Source organism: Stenella coeruleoalba (assembly GCF_951394435.1).
Source record: "Stenella coeruleoalba genome assembly, chromosome: 3".
In the NCBI taxonomy this organism is placed as follows: Eukaryota; Metazoa; Chordata; class Mammalia; order Artiodactyla; family Delphinidae; genus Stenella; species Stenella coeruleoalba.
In genome coordinates this window covers 79,592,057-79,617,279 of record NC_137148.1, presented here as the reverse complement: position 1 = coordinate 79,617,279, position 25,223 = coordinate 79,592,057, and the positions used below count along the sequence as shown (strand labels likewise).

Sequence of the window (25,223 nt, the reverse complement as noted above, 5' to 3'; positions counted from 1 at the left end):
TTAAAAGGATAGGAAAATAACTAAATTTAAATATGTGTATCAATAGCCTTGAAATGTAGACATATTTTTATCCAAATTTCCTCTTGTTTCTAAAACAAACAACAGAAATTTGTGTGCATTTGCTCATCACAGCAAAACTAGAATAAACTAAATATGAATACTAGGAAAATACACATACACAAACACACACATGTATGCACTCACATATATGAAGAAATACCATACTGTTAGATCATATTTGTACAGAACATTAATAAGAGAATTCTCAACATGTTTTTAAAAGAAAAGGCTGCAACTGTAAACAGTGTAGTTCCTGTGTGCACATGAGCACACATGCAGGTATGTTTGCACAAAGACATTCAGGAAGAACTGTAGGTTTCCCCAACTATCCGAAAGTAGAGTGTTCCTTTCCTAATCCAAATGGTATAAAGCAAAGAAGCTGTTTCCTTAGGACACATCTTGCTAACTGTTGTGCAGAATAAACGGAGATAAAGCACAGATGCTCACAGACACAGTTCAGAATTATGGCAGCTAGTGCTGAGATGCAGAGTGTAGTTCCCAGGGAAGGAGCTTGGAGGTGCTGTTCTTGCTGCTCCGCATCCTTGATGCCTCTATAACAGCTCTGCAAAACAAATGCTGAATGCTGTTTTTGCTTTTTGCCGGTTTTTGTAAAAGTAAAAATTCTCTTTGGATTTTTTTCAGTTAGTGAAAACAGGTACCAATGAAGGTTTTTTGTAAAAGTGAAGTGGTAGAAATTGAACTTTCAAAGAGTGGGGGATATTTGTATATCAAAAACTGCCTGATGAGGAAGAAACATATTAAATGAAAATTTGACATACCAACAATTAGGATTCCTTTTTGAGGCCATACTAGGCAACAGTAATAGTCTTCAGAGCCAATAGATTATAAGATTTTATACAAAATGCTGGCATTGTGATGTTTACCTAATTTCACTGGCTGTTACATATTTGCAATAAAAATGTTATTAATTACTTTATGTGCTAATTAATGGTATAAACATAACATGAAAAAAGAGCCTTTATTATTAAAGTGAATGTTAATAAAAAGTAATAAAAGTAGTAAAGTAATAAAAAGTTAATAAAAGTAATAAAAATGTATTATGGTTAAATTCTAATCATTAATAACATTAACTTTATATATTTTTCTCTACAGGATTCTTCTAGCAGTGAAGATTCTGATGACTCATCGAGTGAGGTCAAAAGGAAAAAGCATAAAGAGTATGCCATTTTGTTCAACTGATTACTTTTATATCAAGAAAATCCTAATGATTTTGTATTTCTTCTTTTATGAACAATTGTTGCCAAAAGTGAACTTCTTGGTTCATGGCATTTTATTAGGTTAATTTAAACCATTAATTTTTAACTTTTATCTTTCTGTGACAACCTGAGTTTTTTGTACCATTTGTTTATCTCCTATAACCCCTCTCCTCTATATATTTTTAAACTTCAAAGATCTTCTTAGTCACAATATCAGAAAATCTTGATAACTTGAGAAACCTATATAGGAGTGTAGGGACCAACAGATGATAGATTTTAGGTGATTCTGATGTTAATAGCTATCCTTACTATTTATCTGCACATGAAATTTACTTCTTCTGTAGAACTCATTTAGAAACTCACTGTAATTTCTTAAAGATCTTGACCCAGGAAGTGTTAAGAGTACCTCAGATCTCAGTTCCGATATTTTAGATGGTCTGAGTTTTTTTTCCTCTTGTTTCTCATTGTTCCATTGTCTTGTCTCTTATTTTTCTCTTTGTCTTGGGTATTCTGCACTTTCACTTTGGTGCATCCAGCTTTGGATTTGTTATTTATCCCACTTTATGCACTTTATTTTATGCTTCTTTAATGTGAAGATTCATGAGTTTTACTAGTTTCTGAAAATTCAGTCATTGTATCTCTAGGCATTTTCTCTTTCCCATTCTGTAAATCTTCTCTGTTACTACAGTTAATAGATATATATTGTATCTGTCTTACTGGATCATATCTATTGTATATATTTGTTGGATCATCCATCCTATCCATGAATCTTACTGTATCATGTTTTTTATCCTTTTATTGCTATGCTACATTCTGGCTGATTTCTTCATATCTGTCTTCTGTTTTACTAAGTGTATTTTCAACTACTGTGTCTCATCAACTGTAACTCTTCCACTGAGTTAGTAATTTCTGAACTTAGCATGGGTGCAAGCAAGAATATTTTAAAACAAAAGTAATTTGGGATGATGGATAGATTTGGTTGGATATAAAAATCATAATATTTATTATAAAAATGTAAAACGGAGACTTTCATATATGCTGGCTGTTGCTATTGTCTAATGTGCAAACTCTGAAAAAAAATCTCAAGATAAAAAAATTAGCTTCTCTATTATGTTTTTTATCATAAACCAAATTTTATCATGTGTGCTTGCTTTTGTAACCCCTAACACAGTCATAATTGATGCAAGCCATGCAGAGCAATGGAGTAGCACAGCAGCTGTGAGACAGGATGTAGTGTATATGTAAGAACTTAATGTGTATCTTTCATTTGAAGTTTATATTATAGCAGAATATTAATAGTGCATCCAATATTTTTTTCTTTACATGTTAATTGGAATTAAATAGACTAAAAATAGTAATAAAGTTAAGGTAATAATTGAATGTTGGTTAAGATGGAATTTTTTGTTTGTTTTTGCATTTTCTGATACCTTATTTTAAGCTTCTTGATGAATGTGTTGTATTTTAAAAACCATTTTTGAAGAGTATGTTTTTAAAAGTCACAATCTCCAGAAAATTAAAGGGATTAGAATCTCTTTTTGAAATGGCAAGTATAATAATTATACAAGGTTTTCAAAATTAAACACTGTGACTCTTCAAATTAGCATACTGTGTTTTCATCTATACTAATAATCAAAATAGATCCACTTAATTTGCCTTTCATTGAGGTATAACTAAATAATTAACAGAAAACTATGGAGTTGGAGAAACCTATGAAGAATATTTTCTAACATATTTCTTATTCTATAGACATTTGAATATTTTTATAATGGTGAAAGCAATATTTTTGATATCAGCTGGAATGTAATTTAGCCTGATTATTTTTATATCTTATCAGACATAATTTGCAATATGATAAGTATGAATAACATCCTTTATATATTTTACATACAGTGAAGATTGGCAGATGTCTGGGTCAGGATCTCCATCTCAGTCTGGTTCAGATTCAGAATCTGAAGAAGAAAGAGATAAAAGTAGTTGTGATGAAACAGAATCTGATTATGAGCCAAAAAACAAAGTTAGAAGTAGAAAACCTCAAAATAGGTAAGCATAGTATGTTCTTGGTTTGATTCTGAAAATTGTTGGTTATAGAAAGTATTCGTTCTTTTTCTCACAGTTTCTCAAATCTTGTTTTTATGCCAGTATTTCTGTAAAACACCTCTCTCCCCTGGTCTTCACTAGATCTAAGTCAAAAAATGGAAAAAAGATTATTGGACAAAAAAAGAGACAGATTGATTCATCTGAGGAGGAGGAGGAGGATGAAGAAGACTATGATAATGATAAAAGAAGCTCTCGTCGACAAGCAACTGTCAATATTAGCTATAAGGAAGACGAAGAAATGAAAACAGATTCTGATGACCTACTTGAAGTCTGTGGAGAGGATGTTCCTCAACCCGAGGAAGAGGAATTTGAAACAATAGAACGGTTTATGGATTGTCGGATTGGGAGAAAAGGAGGTAGTTTTTTAAAAAACATTTATTTTTTGGTTGTTTCAGTAATATTTATTAGAGTAAAGTATTTCTTGAAGGTTTTTCAACTTTGAAAGCCAAGAGGGTGGATTTTTTTCTTATTTGCTATAAAATATACTTTGCTTAGCCTGAATATTTTCTTCCCAGGAAGTATCCATTTGATCTCATCATACGTTGCGGATATTAGAGAATTTTTAACCTGTGCGTTTGAGTTTTTCTGTTACCATGCCTAAATAAATGGTTGTTTTTAAAGTATTTTCAATTTGACATATGGTTTGGTTTAAAACTTCTTTCTTCTATCTCAAATATGTAAGTTACTTTTTAATTACCTTGACGTACATTTTTTTCCTTTCAGTTTTTTTAAGACATAAAATATATGTCTTAATATATTAAGACATATATTAAAATATGTCTTAATATATGTATATATAAAATATATGTCTTAATATATGTATATGTCTTAAAATGTATGTCTTAATATATGTATATGTAATATATGTATTATATGTATATGTATATATGTAATATATGTATATAATAATATATGTATATGTACGTGTATATGTATATGTATGTATCACGTTTTTTTAAATCCAGTTATTTGTCAAGGGACACTTACGCTCTTTCCAAAGTGTCTTAGCTATTATAAGTAATGCTACAGTGAACATGGGGGTGCAGATATCTTTTCCACATAGTGATTTTGGAAATGTAGTTTTCAAAGATGATTTTTAGTTATTTTAATTTCCAATTATTAATGTTTCAGTCGTCAGTTATCATATATTGCTGTATGATCTCATGTGAGCTGCTGTCCTTCTGACCTTTTTTTTCTAATTTTAAAACCGAGGGAATTAAATTAGATAATCTTTCTGTTCTAGAATTCAGAGTTTCTTTTATAAATGTGTAATATAATTTCCCATAAATTCTTACACCCTGTTTTTTATTTAAAAGAGCATATATTTTTCTATTTATATTCTTGAGTTTTTGAGTTGAAATGCTTCTATAACAGAATTATATGGAATGTATTTGTGCTTTTTTTTTCAGCTACTGGTGCTACTACAACCATCTATGCAGTTGAAGCAGATGGTGACCCAAATGCAGGATTTGAAAAAAACAAGGAACCAGGAGAGATCCAGTATTTAATTAAATGGAAAGGATGGTCACATATCCACAATACTTGGGAGACAGAAGAAACCCTTAAGCAGCAGAATGTTAGAGGAATGAAAAAATTAGATAATTATAAGAAAAAAGATCAGGAAACAAAAAGATGGTATGTTTTATATTAGAGTTAAAAATTAACGATGCTTAACTTTATTTCTTTTTCAGTTTCTTCATTATTCAAACTGATTCACATGATGAGTGGCAAAATGGGAGATTTTGTGCTACAGATGGTGTTTGGGGGATGGGTTATTGGGGGAGATTTTTAAGTCTGTTCTTGGATTAATAATCTTTCAGGTTGAAAAATGCTTCTCCAGAAGATGTGGAATATTATAATTGCCAGCAAGAACTTACAGATGATCTCCATAAGCAGTATCAAATAGTGGAGCGAATAATTGGTTAGTAATAAATGATTCTAATTAAACATTTATCTTTCCATGCTTGAAGTCATCTGAAAAAAATCTTAAATTTACTGCTTACACATCAAATACAGTAGCTTGCTCTTACTGTAATAATAGGGGCTTCCCTGGTGGTGCAGTGGTTGAGAGTCCGCCTGCCAATGCAGGGGACACGGGTTCGTGCCCCGGTCCGGGAAGATCCCACATGCCGCGGAGTGGCTGGGCCCGTGAGCCATGGCTGCTGAGCCTGCGCAACGGGAGGGGCCACAACAGTGAGAGGCCCGCATACCACAAAAAAAATAAAAATAATAATAATAGAGCATTGTAAATCAGCTGGCTAATTTTTACTTGTATAGCTTTTAACCAAGAATTATTCCTTGGATAAGATTCAGTGTAAAAAGTAAAATAAATACCTGATTTATCTCACAGCTCATTCAAATCAAAAGTCAGCTGCTGGCTATCCTGATTATTATTGCAAATGGCAGGGCCTTCCGTACTCAGAGTGCAGCTGGGAAGATGGAGCTCTCATTTCCAAAAAGTTTCAGGCGTGCATAGATGAGTATTTCAGCAGGAATCAGTCAAAAACTACTCCTTTTAAAGACTGCAAAGTAAGTATTGTTTGCCATTTTTAATTATTGAAAATATATTTATGCATCATAAATATTACAAGCCTACATAGAGAGTTGGATCCTGATTTCACATAGGCTAAAGGAGAGAACTGCTTGGATGGTAGGTCTTACAGGAAATGATGTTCCTGTAATTGCTATTCCATCTTACATGTGGCACTGTCTTTTAGCCTTGTTGAGTGAATCTGTATCAGAAAGATAATAAATTGGTGGTGGTAGTTGTGGGGAGTGGGTTAGGGAGATCAAAAAGGGAAAATTCCTTGGAAACTAGATGTATATGCTTGATTTAAAAGGTAGTGAAGGACTTCCCTGGTGGCGCAGTGGTTAAGAATCCGCCTGCCAATGCAGGGGACACGGGTTCGAGCCCTGGACCAGGAAGATCCCACAGGCCACGGAGCAGCTAAGCCCATGCGCCACAACTACTGAGCCTGTGCTCTAGAGCCCGCGAGCCACAACTACTGAGCCCACCTGCCACAACTACTGAAGTCTGTGTGCCTAGAGCCCGCACTCCACAACAAAAGAAGCCACCACAATGAGAAGCCCGTGCACCGCAATGAAGAGTAGCCCCCGCTTGCCACAAGTAGAGAAAGCCCACACACAGCAATGAAGGCCCAATGCAGCCATAAATTAATAAATAAATAAATTTATTTGTTTATTTATTTATTTATTTATTAAAAAGTAGTGAATATTTTCCGTGATGGTAGGAAAAGAGGGATGTCCCCATAAGAAAGTATCCAGGACTACCTTGCCTAATATAATATCTTTGTACTTAAAATTACTATTAGTAATAGTTTGGGGTCTGTACTACTAGAATTTGTTTTCTTATTACAAGATGGAATTAAATTCATAATGGTAATTTAGAAATCAGAAATCAAATGGGAAGTTAAACCAGTTTTATGGTTTATTTCTAGGTCAGTGCTGGAGCAATGGTTAAATGAATGAGTTTAACATAGCTTTTGCTTGTGAAACATGTGAGACCCAAGTATTTCAGTAAGAACTTATCTATCATTTTATTCACAAAAGAGAGTAAAATATTTTACTTTACATTGTTACAGTAATAGAAAACAGTCTTCTTTGACTGAATCCTCAGATATATTTTGAGTCATGGAATTTCTGGGCTTGATGATTTGAAATGAAATTTTAAAATTTATGGTAAAAGATAAAAGATCTTCATCTTTTAATATGATTTCTTATGTTTAAGAATTCTTCATATTAACATTTATTTCTACTAAAGGTTTTAAAACAAAGGCCAAGATTTGTAGCCCTGAAGAAGCAGCCATCCTATATTGGAGGACATGAGGGATTAGAATTAAGAGATTATCAACTGAATGGTTTAAATTGGCTTGCTCACTCTTGGGTCAAGTAAGTATATTTTGAATTGTCTATTATAGAGGGTAAAAATTTTACAAATACAGGGTTTGGAAAAGATTTCTACCAATGTAAAGAATAAGACCCTTTGGTGTTTATATGCAGGTCTTTGAATTTCCAATTATATAAACAGTACTTATTACATATTAAGAAGAAAGAACCTTTTGATCGGTGCAGTATTTAAATAAATTTTTATTGAAATTGAAATCAGAATATGTATACATTCTGTTTCACAGTAGTTCTGGACTATTTCTCTTCCAGTTATTTCTAATATCCATTTAGGCCTCTATTTTTCTTTCCTCTCTCCTATGTCCCCTACTCTGTTCTTGGCAATAGAGGTGACTGAGGTGCAATTTTTTAAAAAAACTACCATAGCTGTAGTTTTATCTGGGCTCTACCACTTGTGATGGGTTGTGTTCTTGTCTACATATCTGATTATAGGTAATGCTGTTAATCTTTTAGCTGCTTCTGGTCTAAAATGATAAACTCTTCTCTTACACTATTATAATGGCCTTGACATTTATTATTTATAGTTAATATAAGTGGCATATTATACATAATACTATCAGATTCATCTTATTTAACTTCATATAAACTTGTACATGGATTATGTAAAAAGGTTTCTTGTAAATTTGAATCTATTGCATACATGATTTTTGTTTTTAACTTTGTAGAGGAAATAGTTGCATACTCGCTGATGAAATGGGCCTTGGAAAAACAATACAGACGATCTCATTTCTGAACTATTTGTTTCATGAACACCAATTATATGGACCTTTTCTATTAGTAGTACCACTCTCCACTCTCACTTCCTGGCAAAGGGAGATTCAAACATGGGCTTCTCAAATGAATGCTGTGGTTTATTTAGGTGACATCAACAGCAGAAACATGGTAAGTTGTTCGTCACAAATTTAGAAATTTAGACAAACTTGTCTTTAGGACACATCTTGATTTGTCTTTATAAAGTCTTAGTTTCTAGCATTAAGCTTGCCACACAGTAAGATTCAATACGTGTTTGACTGGCTTAATAAAAATTAATTTTTGGTTTAGTGTTACTTTATATATATTTTTTCCTGCCTTATTGAAAGTTTCAAATATACATGAAAGCCTACAGAAGAGTATAATAAATTACCATGTGCATAGGTCCAACTTCACAATTTTAACTCCTGCCAGTTTTGTTTCATCTGTACCTCTACATGGTACTTTCCCCCCAGTTATTGTGAAGCAAACCCCAGACATAATATTTCATCCTCAAAAAAAAAAAAATCATTTGTGTTTCGTCAAATGAGAACTTCCTTCAGTAAAAAGTGTATATTAAAAATGTGTCTTTTTTTATAGAAGGTTTTGATATGCTGGAGTATTTATATTTTATTTATGATAAGATCAGTGTAGCTTGTTGGACTATATAAAGAATAGTTAAAATTATTTTATTACCTAAACATATAGACATAGTTTTTTGTGTATTTTGAATGGATTTTATTTTAGATATTCAAGTAACAGTATACTTTTTTTTTTTTTTACTGTTTGTCTTAAAATTGTCTTTGAAATTTCTTGATAGATAAGAACTCATGAATGGATGCATCCCCAGACCAAACGGTTAAAGTTTAATATACTGTTAACAACTTATGAAATCTTATTGAAGGATAAGGTGTGTATTATCTGTGTTTCTCTGTTTGGTATACATCAGTTTTTCCTTTACCATATGTTGTGGATAGGATGAGAAGATAACTTAAATCAAGGGTCAGCAAATTAAAGCCTGTGAGTCAAATCTGGCTTATCTGTTTATTTTTTTTTATGATCCTTGAAGTAAGAATGATTTTTACATTTTTAAAGTGTTGTAAAAACAAGCCAAAGAATATGAAACTAGTTTGGTGTAGTGTCTGTTGATTTGTGAAGTCTTTAAAGAGGAGGAAGATACTTAACAGGATTATGCTACCACTGGGTAAATGCTTTATACCTATTATTTAATTCTTCATAATTATTTTATAATATATTGCTGTCCCTATTGTGAAGAAAAGTCAATTCTCAAGGAAGTTAATGAACTTGCCTAAGGTCATGCAACTATTAAGTAGCAGAATCAGGTTTGTCTCTGTTTTAAGTCAGAGACCCACGTTTATATTATTGGAGATATACAATTCATAAAAATTATACAGTAAATTATAACTACACTTGGAGTAAGACACTGTTCCAAATATATTTTCTCCAAATTAACATTAATAGAGGTTTCTACTGGGCTTAGGCTTAAAAATCTTCTGTAAAATTTTTAAATGATACTATAGTTTTATTTTCAATATGTAAGCTGGTAAAAAAAACTTTCATTTTATTATATTATATTTTGTTTTTCTAATGGCTCAGTTAGTCATGGAAGGAACTTTATTTTGCATGTTGAGTTACTTGATTTGAAGATTCCAATAAATCTTAGAATAATACATAATTTTTATCTGAACATTAGATATAGGTTTGTTTTTAAATTTGCCCCATTTTAATGTTTCTCTCGAAATATTAACTATGTTTTTCTGTTCATTTTAAGGCATTCCTTGGAGGCCTAAATTGGGCATTTATAGGTGTAGATGAAGCACATCGATTAAAGAATGATGATTCTCTTCTGTATAAAACTTTAATAGATTTTAAGTCCAATCACCGTCTCCTTATCACTGGAACTCCTCTGCAAAACTCCCTCAAAGAGCTCTGGTCTTTGCTACATTTCATTATGCCAGAAAAGTAAGATAAATTGAGATATACAATGTTACTGTTAGTTTTGTATGCTAAGTTTAGCAGGAAAATAATTAGTGTAGGTAATAAGGTCAGAAGGAGGTTTTATTGTCCCAAACATTGGACCAGGGATTATTAAGAAGAAAAGAAATGGAAATGGGATGGAATATTTCATGTTTGAAATAATACTTTAATTTTCCAATTTTGTAAATAAGCTTGAGCCACATAAATTACAACAGTTGATTTTGCCTGGGTTCAAAATATACCTTGCTTAAAAAATGGAAATAGTATCATTCTTAGTACTTAACAGTAGCAGTAACAACAGTAACAAGGTGCTCTTAGAAAATTCCATTTTCTAAATGAGGGAAACCAGAATAAGTAAGGGTAAACAACTCGTCCAAGTTCACATACATATTTTCTTTGAATAGATTCAGAACTTTCTTTGAGAAATATTTTACTGATAATTACTCCCGTATTTGAAAATATTTCACCTTTATTTAACTCAAGGAAAGTCAAAAATTATTTATGAAACAACTTATATTTTACCTCTATATAGATATATAATAGATTTCTTGGAAAGATAGTTATTAGAAGTGATTCATTTTAGCTAATTTTTTTTTTCCTAAAAATCTGTACTTTGTTTACATCTGACTATCCTGAAAAATCTCAAATGCAATTTGACTTCTTTTAGTGATTCTTCCATTTGCTTAAATTTTTAAGGTTTTCTTCCTGGGAAGATTTTGAAGAAGAACATGGCAAAGGCAGAGAATATGGTTATGCAAGCCTCCACAAGGAGCTTGAGCCATTTCTGTTACGCAGGGTTAAGAAAGATGTGGAAAAATCTCTTCCTGCCAAGGTTGAACAGATTTTAAGAATGGAAATGAGTGCTTTACAGAAACAATATTACAAGTAAGCTGTAAACAGAGCACATGTTCTGAACATTTAATTGTATATAATCCCTGTCCTTTTCTCATCCAGGTGCCCCCCAGCCCCATTTGGGTCTTAGAGCAGTAACAATTCTTGAATTTTAGAATGGGTTTATTCATTGGAATATTGATTGAGGCAGAGAGATTTAATGGCATGTCCAAGATCATGGGTGACATAAGACTAAATAATTCATCTTATAACACATCATTAATTGTTTTTCTCTATTTCGTACTGTTACATTATGGAGGGTTTCTTTTTAAGTGTTAGGATTGCCATGATACCAAGGCATTATTATGTAATTATGATGATTATATAATTGACAGATAGAAGTAGAAGCCAGAAAAACAAACTTAGAACAAAATTTTAGGCTTCCCCTGCTTTTCGAAGAATGTTAATAATCATATTTTGTATAAATTATGTATGTTGGATCTATATAGTAACACTTCAAAGAATCAAAAAGAAATATGTGTCCTAATATCTGTTTAAACATTTAATTGCATAAAATGCACTGCTACATGCATTTGAATTCTCAGAAACATATTTTATGACAAATCTGTGTCATCCACTTAAAAAATACACTTATTATATAAATTTCACATTTTTATTATGGAAAATTTCAAACATATGCAGAATAGGGTAATATATTAAACTCCATCACTCAGCTTGGTTTTCAGCTCATAGCCAGTCTTATTTTATCTCTAACCACCCCCACTTCCCCTATTTCCTGTCATTTTGAGGCAAATCAGATATAATTGTTTCAAGTCCCTTCGAAGACTAACTTTGTAAAAAGGAAGAAAATAAAAGATATTAGTCAAGTTAGATCATGGTGAGAGGAAATGTTATGTATAATTTGCAGTAATAAAGTAATCACAATTTTTCTCTAAGTCACATGTGTATTGTGTAACTGTAATTTAGAGAAGGCAGTGGGGCTAAACCAGATATCCTCATGACGTATTAGGTACCCAGTATAGTGAAATTTGTAGGAAGGTTAAGATAGATAATACAGTTGACCATTTTAAAAATAAATTTTTGGGGTAAGGGATTAATATACTATATTCACTATGTTATGTTAAGCCTTTACTTTGTATAGTTAATGGTTCGGATAAGAAGTTATGTGTTCTCATGAGTCTTATGAATGAGGTTCAGTAGTCTTGTGAACAGAGTTTGGTCCATTGTATATGCAGTTGAACTTCTTAATGGTGCAGTTTTGCTTTGGTACTTAATTGATTTTTTATGGTTTTAGAATTCATCCTGATAATTGTTCTGCTACATCATTTTCATAATCATTTTTCTAAACAGATGGATATTAACTAGGAATTACAAAGCCCTCAGCAAAGGTTCCAAGGGCAGTACCTCAGGCTTTTTGAATATTATGATGGAGCTAAAGAAATGTTGTAACCATTGCTACCTCATTAAACCACCAGATAATAATGAATTCTATAATAAACAGGAGGCCTTACAAGTAAGAATTTAAAAATTTTATAACTTTGTGGTAAAGCAAAATTCTAGAAAGGTTTATTTCAGTTTTAACTGAAAATGGCACAGTGCTTTAATATATTGGCTAGAAGTTCTCTTTGGTTAATGGTATATTTAAATAATGGTGCTGCTTATTTTTTAGTCTTTATAAAAAGATGTTAAAATTATAATTTATCCATTTAATTATTTCGATCATTTTTCTAAAAACAAATCTCTCTAACCATGGACTGTCGCACTTTATCCAGCAAAAACCCCTTAGTGTATTTTTCATTGTGGAAAAAATTCACTAATAGTGATTGTGCTGAATTCGTGACATGGCAAATGGTAGTCTTAAGAAGGGCATCTGGACCTTAGATCTTACATTTCCTATCACTTCTGGAAGACAAATGAAGAGTGTGAAGAAGGCACAATTGTCATCCAGCCATAGTAGTGCTTTGAAGTGCTATCAGTGACTTATACATATAAATTAGAATACATTTTCGCACTCTTTCAAGACCTTTGATTACTTAGTTGTTGCTTCTTTCAGTGTATTGTTTTTCAGCTAAGATTTTTGGAGAAATGGTGTAATAACTGGCAAATAGAGTGAAACAGTGCTTTTGTTTTTTTGTCTCCAGAAAATACAGCAAAAACCTAGGTGCTAAATGGCAAGGAAAATTTAGCTTAAGTCATAGAGCAAATTGATAAAGCTTCTAGAAAATTTCAAAAACTGAAATAAACTTTCCAACATTATGAAAATTTAAAATCTCAATTTAAAATAAAGAAACAGGTGTTGTTGGGCATTTATTTCATTTGATATAGTTCTTTTAACGCGTCATAACAGTTGTAATTTATTGTTTCCTTATAGCACTTAATCCGTAGTAGCGGAAAATTAATTCTTCTTGACAAACTGTTAATTCGCCTAAGAGAGCGAGGCAATAGAGTTCTTATTTTTTCTCAAATGGTGCGGATGTTAGATATACTTGCAGAATATTTGAAGTATCGTCAATTCCCCTTTCAAGTAAGCATTTCATTTTGTCTTTTTGGTTGATTTAAATTTCATCTAATTCCTGGGCGTGTTCTACAAAATTACCTTTGAAATTCTTTTGTAAATGAAGAATAGATTTTATATAAATCATACTCTGTTTAAGAAAATAGATCTGTTAAAAAAATTTTTGTCATTCTTTTTTTTTTTCTTCTTGACCTTATAGCAAAGCAGTCTTTCTTTTAAGTTTGTATTCCTCTCCTGTGTTCAAATCCTAAGGGGCAGCCTTATGTATTAGGCTTTAGTCTTAGGAAGGATAAGAGAGAGCAGTTCTTGTGAATGTTGCCAGGACTGTTGCAGATTCTGAAGATTATGAGCTCATAGTTATTCTAATGCATAGTTTGCTGAGTAAAACTTACATGACTTTAGAAAATATACCAAAGACCAAAATGGGCTTATATTCCGTCTATTCAATATTTATTTTGAAATTCATTCAATATAATTACAGCTAATATGAATGAGTGTTTACTATTAGAGTCAGTCTTAGCACTTTACTTTAGTCCTTAGAGCAATTTTATGAACAGTACCTGGAACATAGCGAACACATAGCATATACAGCTAATAAATGATGTATATTTAGTACAGGCAGTAAAGTAGAAGTAGAATTATAATGATGAACCTCAATACACATAATCCCTGCTCTGTTGGAGCTTACAATCTGGTGTGGGAGATAGCCATTAAGTAGGTAATTACAAATGTAATGTTACAACTCTGGTAAGTGCTATGAAGAGCAGGTGTTGGGTGATATAAACTTGATTGAGATACATGTAGTCATTTAGGGGAAAAAGTAGAAAGAGTGAAAGGTTTTACTAATTGTAATTTTTAGTGAAAAAGAAACATAATACTTTAAAAACTTTTTTGATTTTGGACATTCTTGTTTAGGTGATATTTAGTAAACACTCAATATGTCAGACACTGTGCTAAGTGTTTTACTATGTTCTCTAACTGAATCCTCTGTATGAAGGAAGTACACTACTTCCTATGTCCATTTAGTGAGAAGGAAACTTACAAGGAGAAAAAGGCAAATTACTTGCCCAAGGCACCCATGAATACTCAGTATACTCAAATGTGGGCTATTCATCTAGAGCCATGGTACCCCAAATCAGTGATTCTCATACTTTAAAACAGAGGGCTTTTGTTGGATCCCTCTCTCACAGTTTTTGATTCAGTAGGTCTGAAATGGGTCTCAGTAATTTGCATTTCTGAGTTCTCAGGCGACGTCAATGTGTTGGTCCATAACCACACTGGACTGTTTTTTAAACTGTGGGCTGTAACCCATTAATGGATCTGGGAATCAGTTTAATGGGTTGTACCAACTTTTTTTTTTTAAATCATAAAATAATGAGGGTATATCACAGTACATTGTGTCATGAAACTTGCTTTGGGCATATAGCTGTATACTTCATTCACATGTAAAATGTATTCTTATGGTGGGTCTCAGGTAAAATGACAGCCAGTGCTATTATTTACTCTTAGCGAAAGTAGTTCCAGTGGTTAAGAGCACAGATTCTGGAGACAGAATTCCTGGGCATTGCTTTCCTACCTATAAGTACCTTCTAGTGTTAGCAAAAGCGATGCTGCATTTTCATACTTAATTTCATAATTGATTTTAATTCCTTTTTAAAGTTTTGATTCTGTTACAATGCAGTATTTTAATGTTTTATTCCAGAGATTAGATGGATCAATAAAAGGAGAGCTGAGGAAACAAGCTCTAGATCATTTTAATGCTGAAGGATCAGAGGTATGAATGCTTTCAAAATTGTAAATAAATTGTTTTAGTCATTATTTTAGTCATACATAACTTGTAGTTTTTTATTGGTGGTAGCCAGTTTCGATTTGCAAGTGAGCTTTTTAAATCAGTATTCTGTGTTAAATCTGAGGAATTTTACCCTTTTGTATCAATACTATTACAATATAGGACAGTTAGATTTGCTTCCAAATAAATTAGCCCACTTTGATTTAGAATTCTTTATGAATTGTTTATTATTCCCATATATATATTTGTATTTTGGAGTCTTGTTGATTGGTTTTGCTAGATGTTTATATATTTTATTAGTAATTTTTAAAACTACCTTTCAGTTTTATTGGTAAAATACTTTTTAAATTCAGAAATTCAATTGTAAAAGTCTCACATTGATTATTCACAGTCCCAGTTTAGAAAAATTTAAAATTGTGCCTATTTGTAATTCCTTACAGGATTTCTGCTTTTTGCTTTCCACAAGAGCTGGAGGTTTAGGAATTAACTTAGCCTCAGCTGACACTGTTGTTATATTTGATTCTGATTGGAATCCACAAAATGATCTTCAGGCACAGGCTAGAGCTCATCGAATTGGGCAAAAGAAACAGGTATTTTTTTATTCTCCTTATTTTACTCTTTTATTTTTATTTTTTTAAAGTTTTTAAAAAATAAATTTATTTTATTTATTTACTTTTGGCTGTGTTGGGTCTTCGTTGCTGCACACAGGCTTTCTCTAGTTGTGGCAAGTGGGGGCTACACTTCATTGCAGTGCGCAGGCTTCTCATTGCGGTGGCTTCTCTTGCTGCGGAGCACAGGCTCTAGGCACACGGGCTTCAGTAGTTGTGGCTCGCAGGCTCTAGAGCACAGGCTCGGTAGTTGTGATGCATGGTCTTAGTTGCTCCGTGGCATGTGGGATCTTCCCGGACCAGCGATTGAACCCATTTCCCCTGCGGTGGCAGGTGGATTCTAGCACCATCAGGGAAGCCCTATTTTACTCTTTTAGAATCTTTTTTATGATCAGTGTTTAGAAGTGATTTTGGTTTATCCTTCTGGTAAGATTGTTGGAACAGTCATATTGCTATTGAACAGATACCGTACTGAGGAACTCAGATTTACCAGAATCACCTGGAAATTCTGACAGAACTGAGAAAACTATGCCTAAATAAGATCGTGCACTCTCTTTTGATCATAATTCAGTTTACAGCTATAGAATACAATGTTCTTCATTCAGTATATAAACTTTAAAATGTCTTCATATACTTATTTTAACTATTGAAAGAGTTTTGCTTAGTACATTGCTTCCTTTTTGTTAGGCTGTGTTTTATCCATGTGCTCACAAGATTCTCCATGCAAAAAAGCCATTCTCATAAGTTTTGTACAACTGTCTTGCACAGTTGTAATAGCCCTTGAGAAAAACCATCTGTCATCCTTTTGATGTCTTGGTCCTTGTACTTTTAATTCATTTACCTCCATCTACAGTAGTGTTCTCAGACTTCTTCAAAGTAGGAGATATGAGCAAGTAGCACAAAAAGGCACGTTTTATTTACTTTTAAACATTCATATTCTCTACTGAAAAATAAATCCATAATATAAAAGGAAAAAAATGTTTTACTCATATAATTCTTATAAAAGAGAGGGAAACTTGAAGTAGGGATAACAACATGCCAAGACAAATTATAGACTGTCAAAGATGAGAAAGTGAGGAAATAGGATATTCTCACAGGTGAGCTGGGCCTAATGTATATGTGAAAAGACAGCATATTCCTGTATTATGAATGAGATGGAGAAAAGTGGTTAATTGCACTGAACAAGATACCTCCTATATTGAAATCCTCAACACATGGCTAGACTAAACATTCCACTTATACTACTTAAAGACCTTGGCTACCACATTTTCTAAAACAGGATAGAAAATAGAGGATACATATTAGGAAAAGAACCAGTAAGACAAGATACTATAGAAAGCTGTGTGGTAGAACTCTGGGATGAATACCTAGATAAGATCACAAAATAATGCAATACAGATTTCTTACCATTGTGTTAACAAAAATTTTTAAACATAGGTATATATATGAAATATATTTTTATTATTAATGAGATAAATTCTTCACTGTTTCATTATTGGTGACATATAAGATTCCTGTGCTTCATGTACTTGCTATTTTAGTAGTAGTTGGTTCTAAATCTGATCAAAGGAGTCTAAGACCTCCTTTTAAATATTTGCATGCAGCAACTACAAACTGAGTAGTTGTAGGTTACTAATACAGATGAGTTTTATTGGTGACCCAATACTATAAATGTTTAGAAATAACTTTTGATAAAGATGCAAATAATATCCAGTTATCTACTGATTTATACAGTAGTTCCAATCCTGAAAAAATTAGTGTGTATTGTAACTTTGTAAAAATGCTTCATGTTTATATTAAAACAGTTATAATTTAGACTCATGATAATTTAGAACGGTTTTTAAAAATCATTTGGAAGACTCAAAAGGCACAGGATAATTTTTCATTGAGCCAAAATGTCCAGTTTAATGAAGAATGCCTGGTATCCCAGGTCCCTATGCTCTAAATGCTGGTAAGCCCACCTAATCACTGAAAACTAAAAATGTTTCCATAAATTTTCATAATATCCCTATATGGTGGTATTGTTTGATATAGAACCACTGACTTTGAGAAGTAGGGCAGAATTACTACACATCAATTTTTGTCTATTTTGGAAAACTTTTTCTTTTTTTTTAATGGCAGGGCTTCATCATTAACTTGGCAGGTGATTTGTGGAATTTTGGATTATTGGAATGATGAAACATTAATCAGAATTAAGGGAACTGGTATAAGGTTGTCATAAGTTTATTACCATTCCCCCTCCTTCCCAGCTAAAAGATAATTTAAAAATTACTGTCATTCCTTTATAAAAAGAAAATGAAGCAAATAAAGTCTATTAACCAAAATGTAAGAAGGAAGGACATACTCTCAGTCTTTAAACTGAAGAAACTTAGTTTTATATTTTTTAATTTTCATATTGCTTTTGACCAGTGAAAATTTTACGTCAGATGAACATCAGTCTGTGTACCGATATTTGGGCATTTAACATTAGCAAAACGAATCCTTTTTACTGCACTTTAAGTTTCATCGTGTGTATCTTTACAGGTGAACATTTATCGTCTAGTTACAAAGGGATCAGTTGAAGAGGATATTCTTGAAAGGGCCAAAAAGAAGATGGTTTTAGATCATCTTGTGATTCAACGAATGGACACAACTGGGAAGACAGTATTACACACGGGTTCTGCTCCCTCAAGGTAGTTACTTTACTTAAAAAAAAAAGTCCTTTTAGAATCATACTATACTCATTTTTCTGAAATGTTACATAGTGTAAACAGGTCATTGAAGTACTATATTTAGTGTTATTTTTTAAAGCACTGAGCTAATTTCTAGTCAATGGCATACATTCAGTACATGGTTTCACCACTCTAGTTTTGTAATCTTGGGGGAAAACCCTAAGCTTCAAGTTCTTTAGTTTTAAAATAAGTATACTAGTAATGCTTCACTTATCTATGTCATATTAACTGTTGTAAAGGTGACTATGTCAATAACTCATAGAAGTGCTATGTAAATGTTAAATTTGTGACTGTTAGTGTTAAGTATTTTTGTTTGTCCTGATTTTAGTTCTACTCCTTTCAATAAAGAAGAGTTATCAGCCATTTTAAAGTTTGGTGCTGAGGAACTTTTTAAGGAGCCCGAGGGAGAAGAACAAGAGCCCCAGGTAAAACAAACTTGTCTCAAAATGTGTCATTTTTTAAGCTATAAATGTAAAGTATATTTATTTTAAAACATAAAGCATATTTAAAATAAAGATTTCTTTCTTATTTTAGGAAATGGATATAGATGAAATCTTGAAGAGGGCTGAAACTCATGAAAATGAACCAGGACCTTTAACTGTAGGAGATGAATTACTTTCTCAGTTCAAGGTAGTTTTCTTTTTTAATTTTTCTTTATAATTATATAAATTGATAAGGGATGATTTTTTTTTGTCATTTAGTGTTTTATTCATCTTTTCTTTCTTTAAGCAGGATCAGCATGATAATCTAAAAAATGTTAAAAACATCTTTGTCTTAAAATTTGCTATGGTGTATAAAAATTTTTCTTTCTTATTCTGACAAACCAGTAGTGACCTGATTTGAAAGGGACCAAATCATTTATGAACAGTTACGTTTTCATGACTGAAGACTTTAGCTAATCTTTATTGGAGCAGTTTTTGACATCAGATTAGTTTAAGCATTATCACAACTAAGAAAACTCAAGTTTTCAAGTTTGACTCAAATCAGTCAGGCAAAGTAAGCAAAGTAAGCAGTAACACTGACAAATACCCCTGGTTAGGTGAGGGCTAAAAGGTTGCAAGGAGTCCTAAAGTCAACCAGCCTCATAAAGTGTGTGCCAGTTGTTTAGCATAAAGAAGCAGCTTCCTCTATATCCTAGCCATTTCCTACAACCTGAGGTTTTTAAGGGTCAATTAATGTCATTCATTCATTTCACACATATTTATTGTGCACCTGCAATGTGCCACACACAGACACAGCAGTGAATAGAAACTTTTGCAATTTTAATGGATCACCCTGCCTGCAGTGCAGAGGATCATTCTGGCTGCAGTGCAGAGGATTTACTGTAGTGGGCAAGAATTGAAGCAGGAAGAAAAGTTAGAAGACTATTTCAGTAATCCTGGTGAGAGGTAAAGTTTTCTGGAACCGGCACTCACTCTGGGTATTGTCTAATGAACTTTTGTTTTTTTAAACATTGTTATACTATTTGCTTTTAATTTGACTAATTGGCAATTTGAAAAAGTCACTGATACGTTAACTTGAATAAATACAGATTATGTTTATACCAGTGAGTTGCCACTCATACACAGCTGGCTTTAAGGCTGTCATTAACATTTAGATAGCATACATGAGAGAATAAGCACTATATTTTCAGCCCCTTTCCTTGTATAGCATGAGCATAGTTTTCTTGTCTTTTCCGTTATCTGTAAGCTTTAATGTACTAGTATTGGCAGTTAGCTTTAATGAGTGCTTTCTGTGTACCAGACTCTGCACAGTTCTTTAAATGCATTATCTTACTTAATCCTCACAAAAGTTAGTGAGCTCTTACTAGCCCTCTGTTTTCAGAGTTGAATAAACTAGGGCTTAGGGAACCTAAATAAATTTATCTATGGTCTCAGAGCTCCTTGTGTCTTGTCATTAGCTCTTTAGGTACTTCGTTTATGATCAATAAAAATAAGAATTTCGGGTTGTTCTATAGCACTTTGTAGTTAATGGACTGGTGTGGTAATTTCTGCAGAAGGTGATTTAGCATATTACTCTATAAATTACTTTGTTGTTACTCTGTTAACTTCCTCTAGTTCTGTTATTGGTAATACTTTTGTTGATAAGCAAGGCAAAAGAGAATCATTCCTGGAAGAGAAATCTTAGAAGTCATTTGGTTTGATCTACTTTGACCTCATGAAGAAATAAACTTAGCAGTCATATTTGGTTTAACCCATAGTCATATTCATTATCCTGAGGCTATTTAAGTTATATTATCTTATTCTGGTGTACCTCTTCCTTCCCACTAAAAAAGAAAAATATAATTTAAGGATGAGTTCTTCTTTAATCTTATTCTGCTAAAATTCTGGAATTTATCAGGTTGCCAACTTTTCAAATATGGATGAGGATGACATTGAGTTGGAACCTGAAAGAAATTCAAAGAATTGGGAAGAAATCATTCCTGAAGATCAAAGAAGACGATTAGAAGAGGAAGAAAGACAAAAGGAACTTGAAGAAATTTATATGCTCCCCAGAATGAGAAACTGTGCAAAACAGGTGACTTTTTAATCTAAAAGATATTTCTGTATTGTAAGAGTATTTACATCTGGACTTTTTTGTTTAGAGAAATATTGATTCTTAGCTTTTTTTTTTTTCCTAGTAATGATTTCATCTGATTTAATAATGCCTGTCTCATAAAGTGAGTTGGAAAGTGTTCCCTCCTCTTCTATTTTTGGGAAGAGTTTGTGTAGGATAGGTTATTATTTTCTCGTTAAATGTTAGGCAGCGTTAGGGAAGCCATCTAGGCCTTTAAGTGTCTAAAGGTGTAAGCTTGGATCATTAAATCAAGACTTTCCTTTTCTAATATTAGCATTTAATGCTGCAAGTTTCCCACTAAGCACTGCCTTTTCTGAATCTCCTAAATTCTGATTTTTGTTGTGTTCTTATTTTCATTTATTTCAAAATATTTTCCGATATCTTCTGTGACTTCCTCTGTGACCCATAGGGTTTTTTTTAGAAGTGTGTTGTTTAATTTTCAAATATTTGGGAGATTTGTCAAGTATCTTTGCTATTGATTTCTAGTTTAATTCTTTTATGGTCAGAGAGCATACCTTGTGTGATTTGAATTTTTAGAAATTTGTTGGTGTTTATTTTATGGCCTAAATGAACAAAATGGTAGATTTTTAAATAATGGTAGCAGCGCCATGCCAAGCTATATTGGGTCCTGTGGCAAAAGGAAAAACTTTAATGTTAGAGCTCTTTGCGTTAACTTCTGTTTTTAGACTACTGTTGCACTACAAGATGGTTTGTCCTGATTACTGAATTTTTTGGTATCTCCTTAAATTTTGAGTCTGAGGGAAGTGAGGAACCCACCCTACCCTAATCCTTGCCCTGCTAGTTTTTTGTTTTCGTTTTCTTTTCCTACAACCATATTAGGTCTTCTTCTGTGTCCTTGGTTCAGTAGGTGAGAAGGGTCTGGCCAGGCTTTCTGCCTGTCCCCTCAAAGGTGACTACTCTCTTTCTCTAGGCCTTCACCGTGAAGGAAAGTTTCTGTAATCTCCAGCCCTGTTTCCAGTTTGTCTCATGAGCAGCTGGTGGAGGTTTGTGGAGAAGCGCCTGAGAGTGGGTACAGGTTCTCCCTGTGTCTTTGGTTCCCAGGGATCTTCTGCTCTCATGGTAGCTCACACTCAGTCTTCAGCAAATGTTAGCTGACTTTCCTCTTTCCTGCTTGAATGGTACTTGATGTCTGCCATTCATGCTCTTCACAAGTGAGCCAGTGTCCAAGTTCCATCTCTTCTTATAATCTGCTTTATTTCCTTATATTTTAGACTACTAGATTGCCTTGTGATTTTGATGCGTGTAATAAAAGTTATGATTTTGGGGCTTCCCTGGTGGCGCAGTGGTTGAGAGTCCGCCTGCCGATACAGGGGACACGGGTTCGTGCCCCGGTTCGGGAAGATCCCACATGCCGCGGAGCGGCTGGGCCCGTGAGCCATGGCCGCTGAGCCTGTGCTCCGCAACGGGAGAGGCCCCAACAGTGAGAGGCCCGCGAACAGCAAAAAAAAAAAAAAAAAAAGTTATGATTTTGTAGATTAGATTTGTTGTTAGGGCAGGAGCAGCATACCAACTTTTACATCCCAGGCAGAAATGGAGCCCAGTAATTTGTGTTTGGCCTGAGAGTAATTGTTTGTGTAGTTTCTTGTTTGTGTTTATTTCTGCAAACCCCTTAGTGGTTTCTTTTTATAGTGCAAGGGAAGCACAGCATTATATTAGATCTAGTGAAAGGATGGGAGAAGGTTAGAACAAATAAGAACTAAATACCATCATTGACTTTCAATTAGTTTTCAGCATATTAGGGATTCAGAATATGTACTGAGGCTTTGGAAGAACTCCAAAGACTTGCAGGAAGAGTGTCTGTCCACTCAGAGATACCATAGTAATAATATTATTATAGTATATAGTATACATAATTCTAGTATTTTTTTCATACATATCATTTGCCAGGTTTAATTGGAGTCATTAATTTGGGACCTGCTTTCTTCCTTTTGACAGTATATAATGAATGTTAGTCATTCTACAAAATTTTTAATGGCTTCTCAGCTTTCTATTGTATAGATTATTTGTCTGATTTTTTTTGATGAACATTTAGATTGTTTGCAATTTTTTTTTATATGATAAAAATGACTTGGCCAGTGTTCGTTTACATTTCTGATATCAAGAAAAATGCCTAATAGGGATGTTGCTGAGTCAGCAGAATGATAAATTTTAAGACGTTTGATACAATATTGCCAAACTGCCCTCTGTCCCAGTTTAAATACACACCAGAGATGTTTGACTGTTATTCTATACCAGTACCAGTATTGGCTATTATTGCTTAGTTAGTATTGGTCAAGTTGATGGATTAAAGAAAGAATTACATTTCATTGTAACTTTAATTCACATTTTAAGAAATATACCAGTGAGGTTGTATAATTCTGTGTTTATGTTATTTGATTGCTTTTTAATAACCTTTCATATATTTTTACAAAAGGACAATGGATATTTTCCTGATTTATGAGAATGTTTTAAGTGTTAAGGCTCTTAATAACTCTTTGTCATTAATGTGCTATTTTTTCTGTTTTGTTTGCTTTTTAATTTTGTTTATAGAATATTTTTGATACATATTTGTTAATTTTGTCAATCTTTTATAATGTTTTCTTTGCCCTTAACATAGAAGCCTGCTTTACCGAAACTTGGGCAAAATTTTATTTTCAAATTCCAGATTAGTTTCAATGGAAGTGAAGGGAGGCGCAGTAGAAGTAGGAGATACTCTGGATCTGATAGTGATTCAGTCTCAGAACGGAAAAGGCCAAAGAAACGTGGAAGACCACGAACTATCCCTCGGGAAAATATTAAAGGATTTAGTGACGCAGAAATTCGGCGGTAAGATGACATAAGACCATTTTTACTTCAACTTGCTTTTAGTAGGGGGTGAAATTAAAACAAATTCCATAAATTTTAAAGATTAAGATGAAAGTTTTAGAGGAGGCAAATATATGATAATTGTGTAGGGATTGGGTGGTTCTGCTTTTGGTTGTTCTTTATAACTATGGGTAAAAAATGAGTTTGGCATTAATCTTTGCTGTGTTATTTATTGGTACTCTATTTAGACTGCTAAATTATTTTGGTTTTATTTATGTGGTTCAGAATAGTGGCCCTTTTGAATAATGAATGTATATTTTAGTACATTAGATTATTTATTAAAAATTCTGACTGTATTTATGACTCCCAACATTACTCTTTACATGGGAGTAATTTAGTTCCATATTTTTCTAGTTTTTTACACAGAGGTGATTGGTTTTTTGAAACTCACCATGTTAAAAGTGTTTCTGATATGTCCAAATAGGAGTTGAGGTAAGATTGGCCAGGCAGGATAAATTGTAGTTTTCTTTCAAAATATGTTTGTTCATATATACAAATTTATTTAAGGGGAATGGGATAGCAGCTTACTTTGTTTATGTAATATTTTTGCATTTGAAATTTGTGAAAGGTTGTTCGTTGTTGTATTTTGAGAGTTTGTTGTTTCTTTCAAGCCACTGTAACTCTTTTCTTTTAAATCATAGACCTGACTAATAAAGTTCTTCCTCATTTTTTTCTACCAGAAAACTAAATATATTGTTAGATTTTGTTTAGGGTACTTTTATGACCACCTGATTTGTTGGACTTTCTGTCTCTAGTTGAAGAGGCATTTCAACTTCTACTTCTCCTGGATATTTTCCCTCATCCATCAACCACTTGGGTAGCTTTGTGCTTAAGTAATATTTATTTTTCCATTGTTGGTATAATACCATACATCTGAATTAAAGCTATATTCAGTAAACTTTTATCTACACTTGAAATGTGAGGAGGTGTAATGTAATTGATAATTCTGGAGACACTTCCTCTGGTAGCCTTGAACCTTTTTTGTCTTGTGGAAAAAATAATTTCTAAAATAAAATTTAGCTTCTGTTTTATTTATATTAGTTTCTAAACATCATCCTGGGTGTTAAAAAATATATCTTGTCTTACTTGGTTTATCTTAATGTTTTGATTCTAGCATAGTTTATTCATTTTTGTTAGTAACAGTGCCTTGAATTTCTACACTAACAAGTATTATTTCTATATATTTATATCTATTTTTTAACGAATAGTGAAGCCCACATTTAAATCAAACAATTATTTTCTGTTAGGTTTATCAAGAGTTACAAGAAATTTGGTGGCCCTCTGGAAAGGTAAATACATCTG

The 25,223-nt window shown here is 32.8% G+C and overlaps 1 protein-coding gene across 7 annotated transcripts in view; it reads left to right on the top strand.

Moving 5' to 3' along the window:
- CHD1 (chromodomain helicase DNA binding protein 1) overlaps nt 1-25,223 on the top strand; it is an 85,294-nt gene that overhangs the window by 27,289 nt on the left and 32,782 nt on the right. For all 7 annotated transcript variants that reach the window (XM_079915303.1, XM_079915301.1, XM_079915299.1 and 4 more), the window contains exons 5-25: nt 1,174-1,238; nt 3,168-3,317; nt 3,456-3,730; nt 4,784-5,009; nt 5,195-5,295; nt 5,725-5,903; nt 7,156-7,283; nt 7,964-8,180; nt 8,848-8,937; nt 9,820-10,010; nt 10,722-10,910; nt 12,228-12,390; nt 13,249-13,401; nt 15,095-15,166; nt 15,622-15,771; nt 18,313-18,461; nt 18,829-18,925; nt 19,035-19,130; nt 20,841-21,017; nt 23,722-23,882; nt 25,169-25,210. In XM_079915303.1, coding sequence (XP_079771429.1) covers nt 1,174-1,238; nt 3,168-3,317; nt 3,456-3,730; nt 4,784-5,009; nt 5,195-5,295; nt 5,725-5,903; nt 7,156-7,283; nt 7,964-8,180; nt 8,848-8,937; nt 9,820-10,010; nt 10,722-10,910; nt 12,228-12,390; nt 13,249-13,401; nt 15,095-15,166; nt 15,622-15,771; nt 18,313-18,461; nt 18,829-18,925; nt 19,035-19,130; nt 20,841-21,017; nt 23,722-23,882; nt 25,169-25,210 — 3,071 coding nt within the window. The remainder of the gene's footprint in view (nt 1-1,173; nt 1,239-3,167; nt 3,318-3,455; nt 3,731-4,783; nt 5,010-5,194; nt 5,296-5,724; nt 5,904-7,155; nt 7,284-7,963; nt 8,181-8,847; nt 8,938-9,819; nt 10,011-10,721; nt 10,911-12,227; nt 12,391-13,248; nt 13,402-15,094; nt 15,167-15,621; nt 15,772-18,312; nt 18,462-18,828; nt 18,926-19,034; nt 19,131-20,840; nt 21,018-23,721; nt 23,883-25,168; nt 25,211-25,223) is intronic.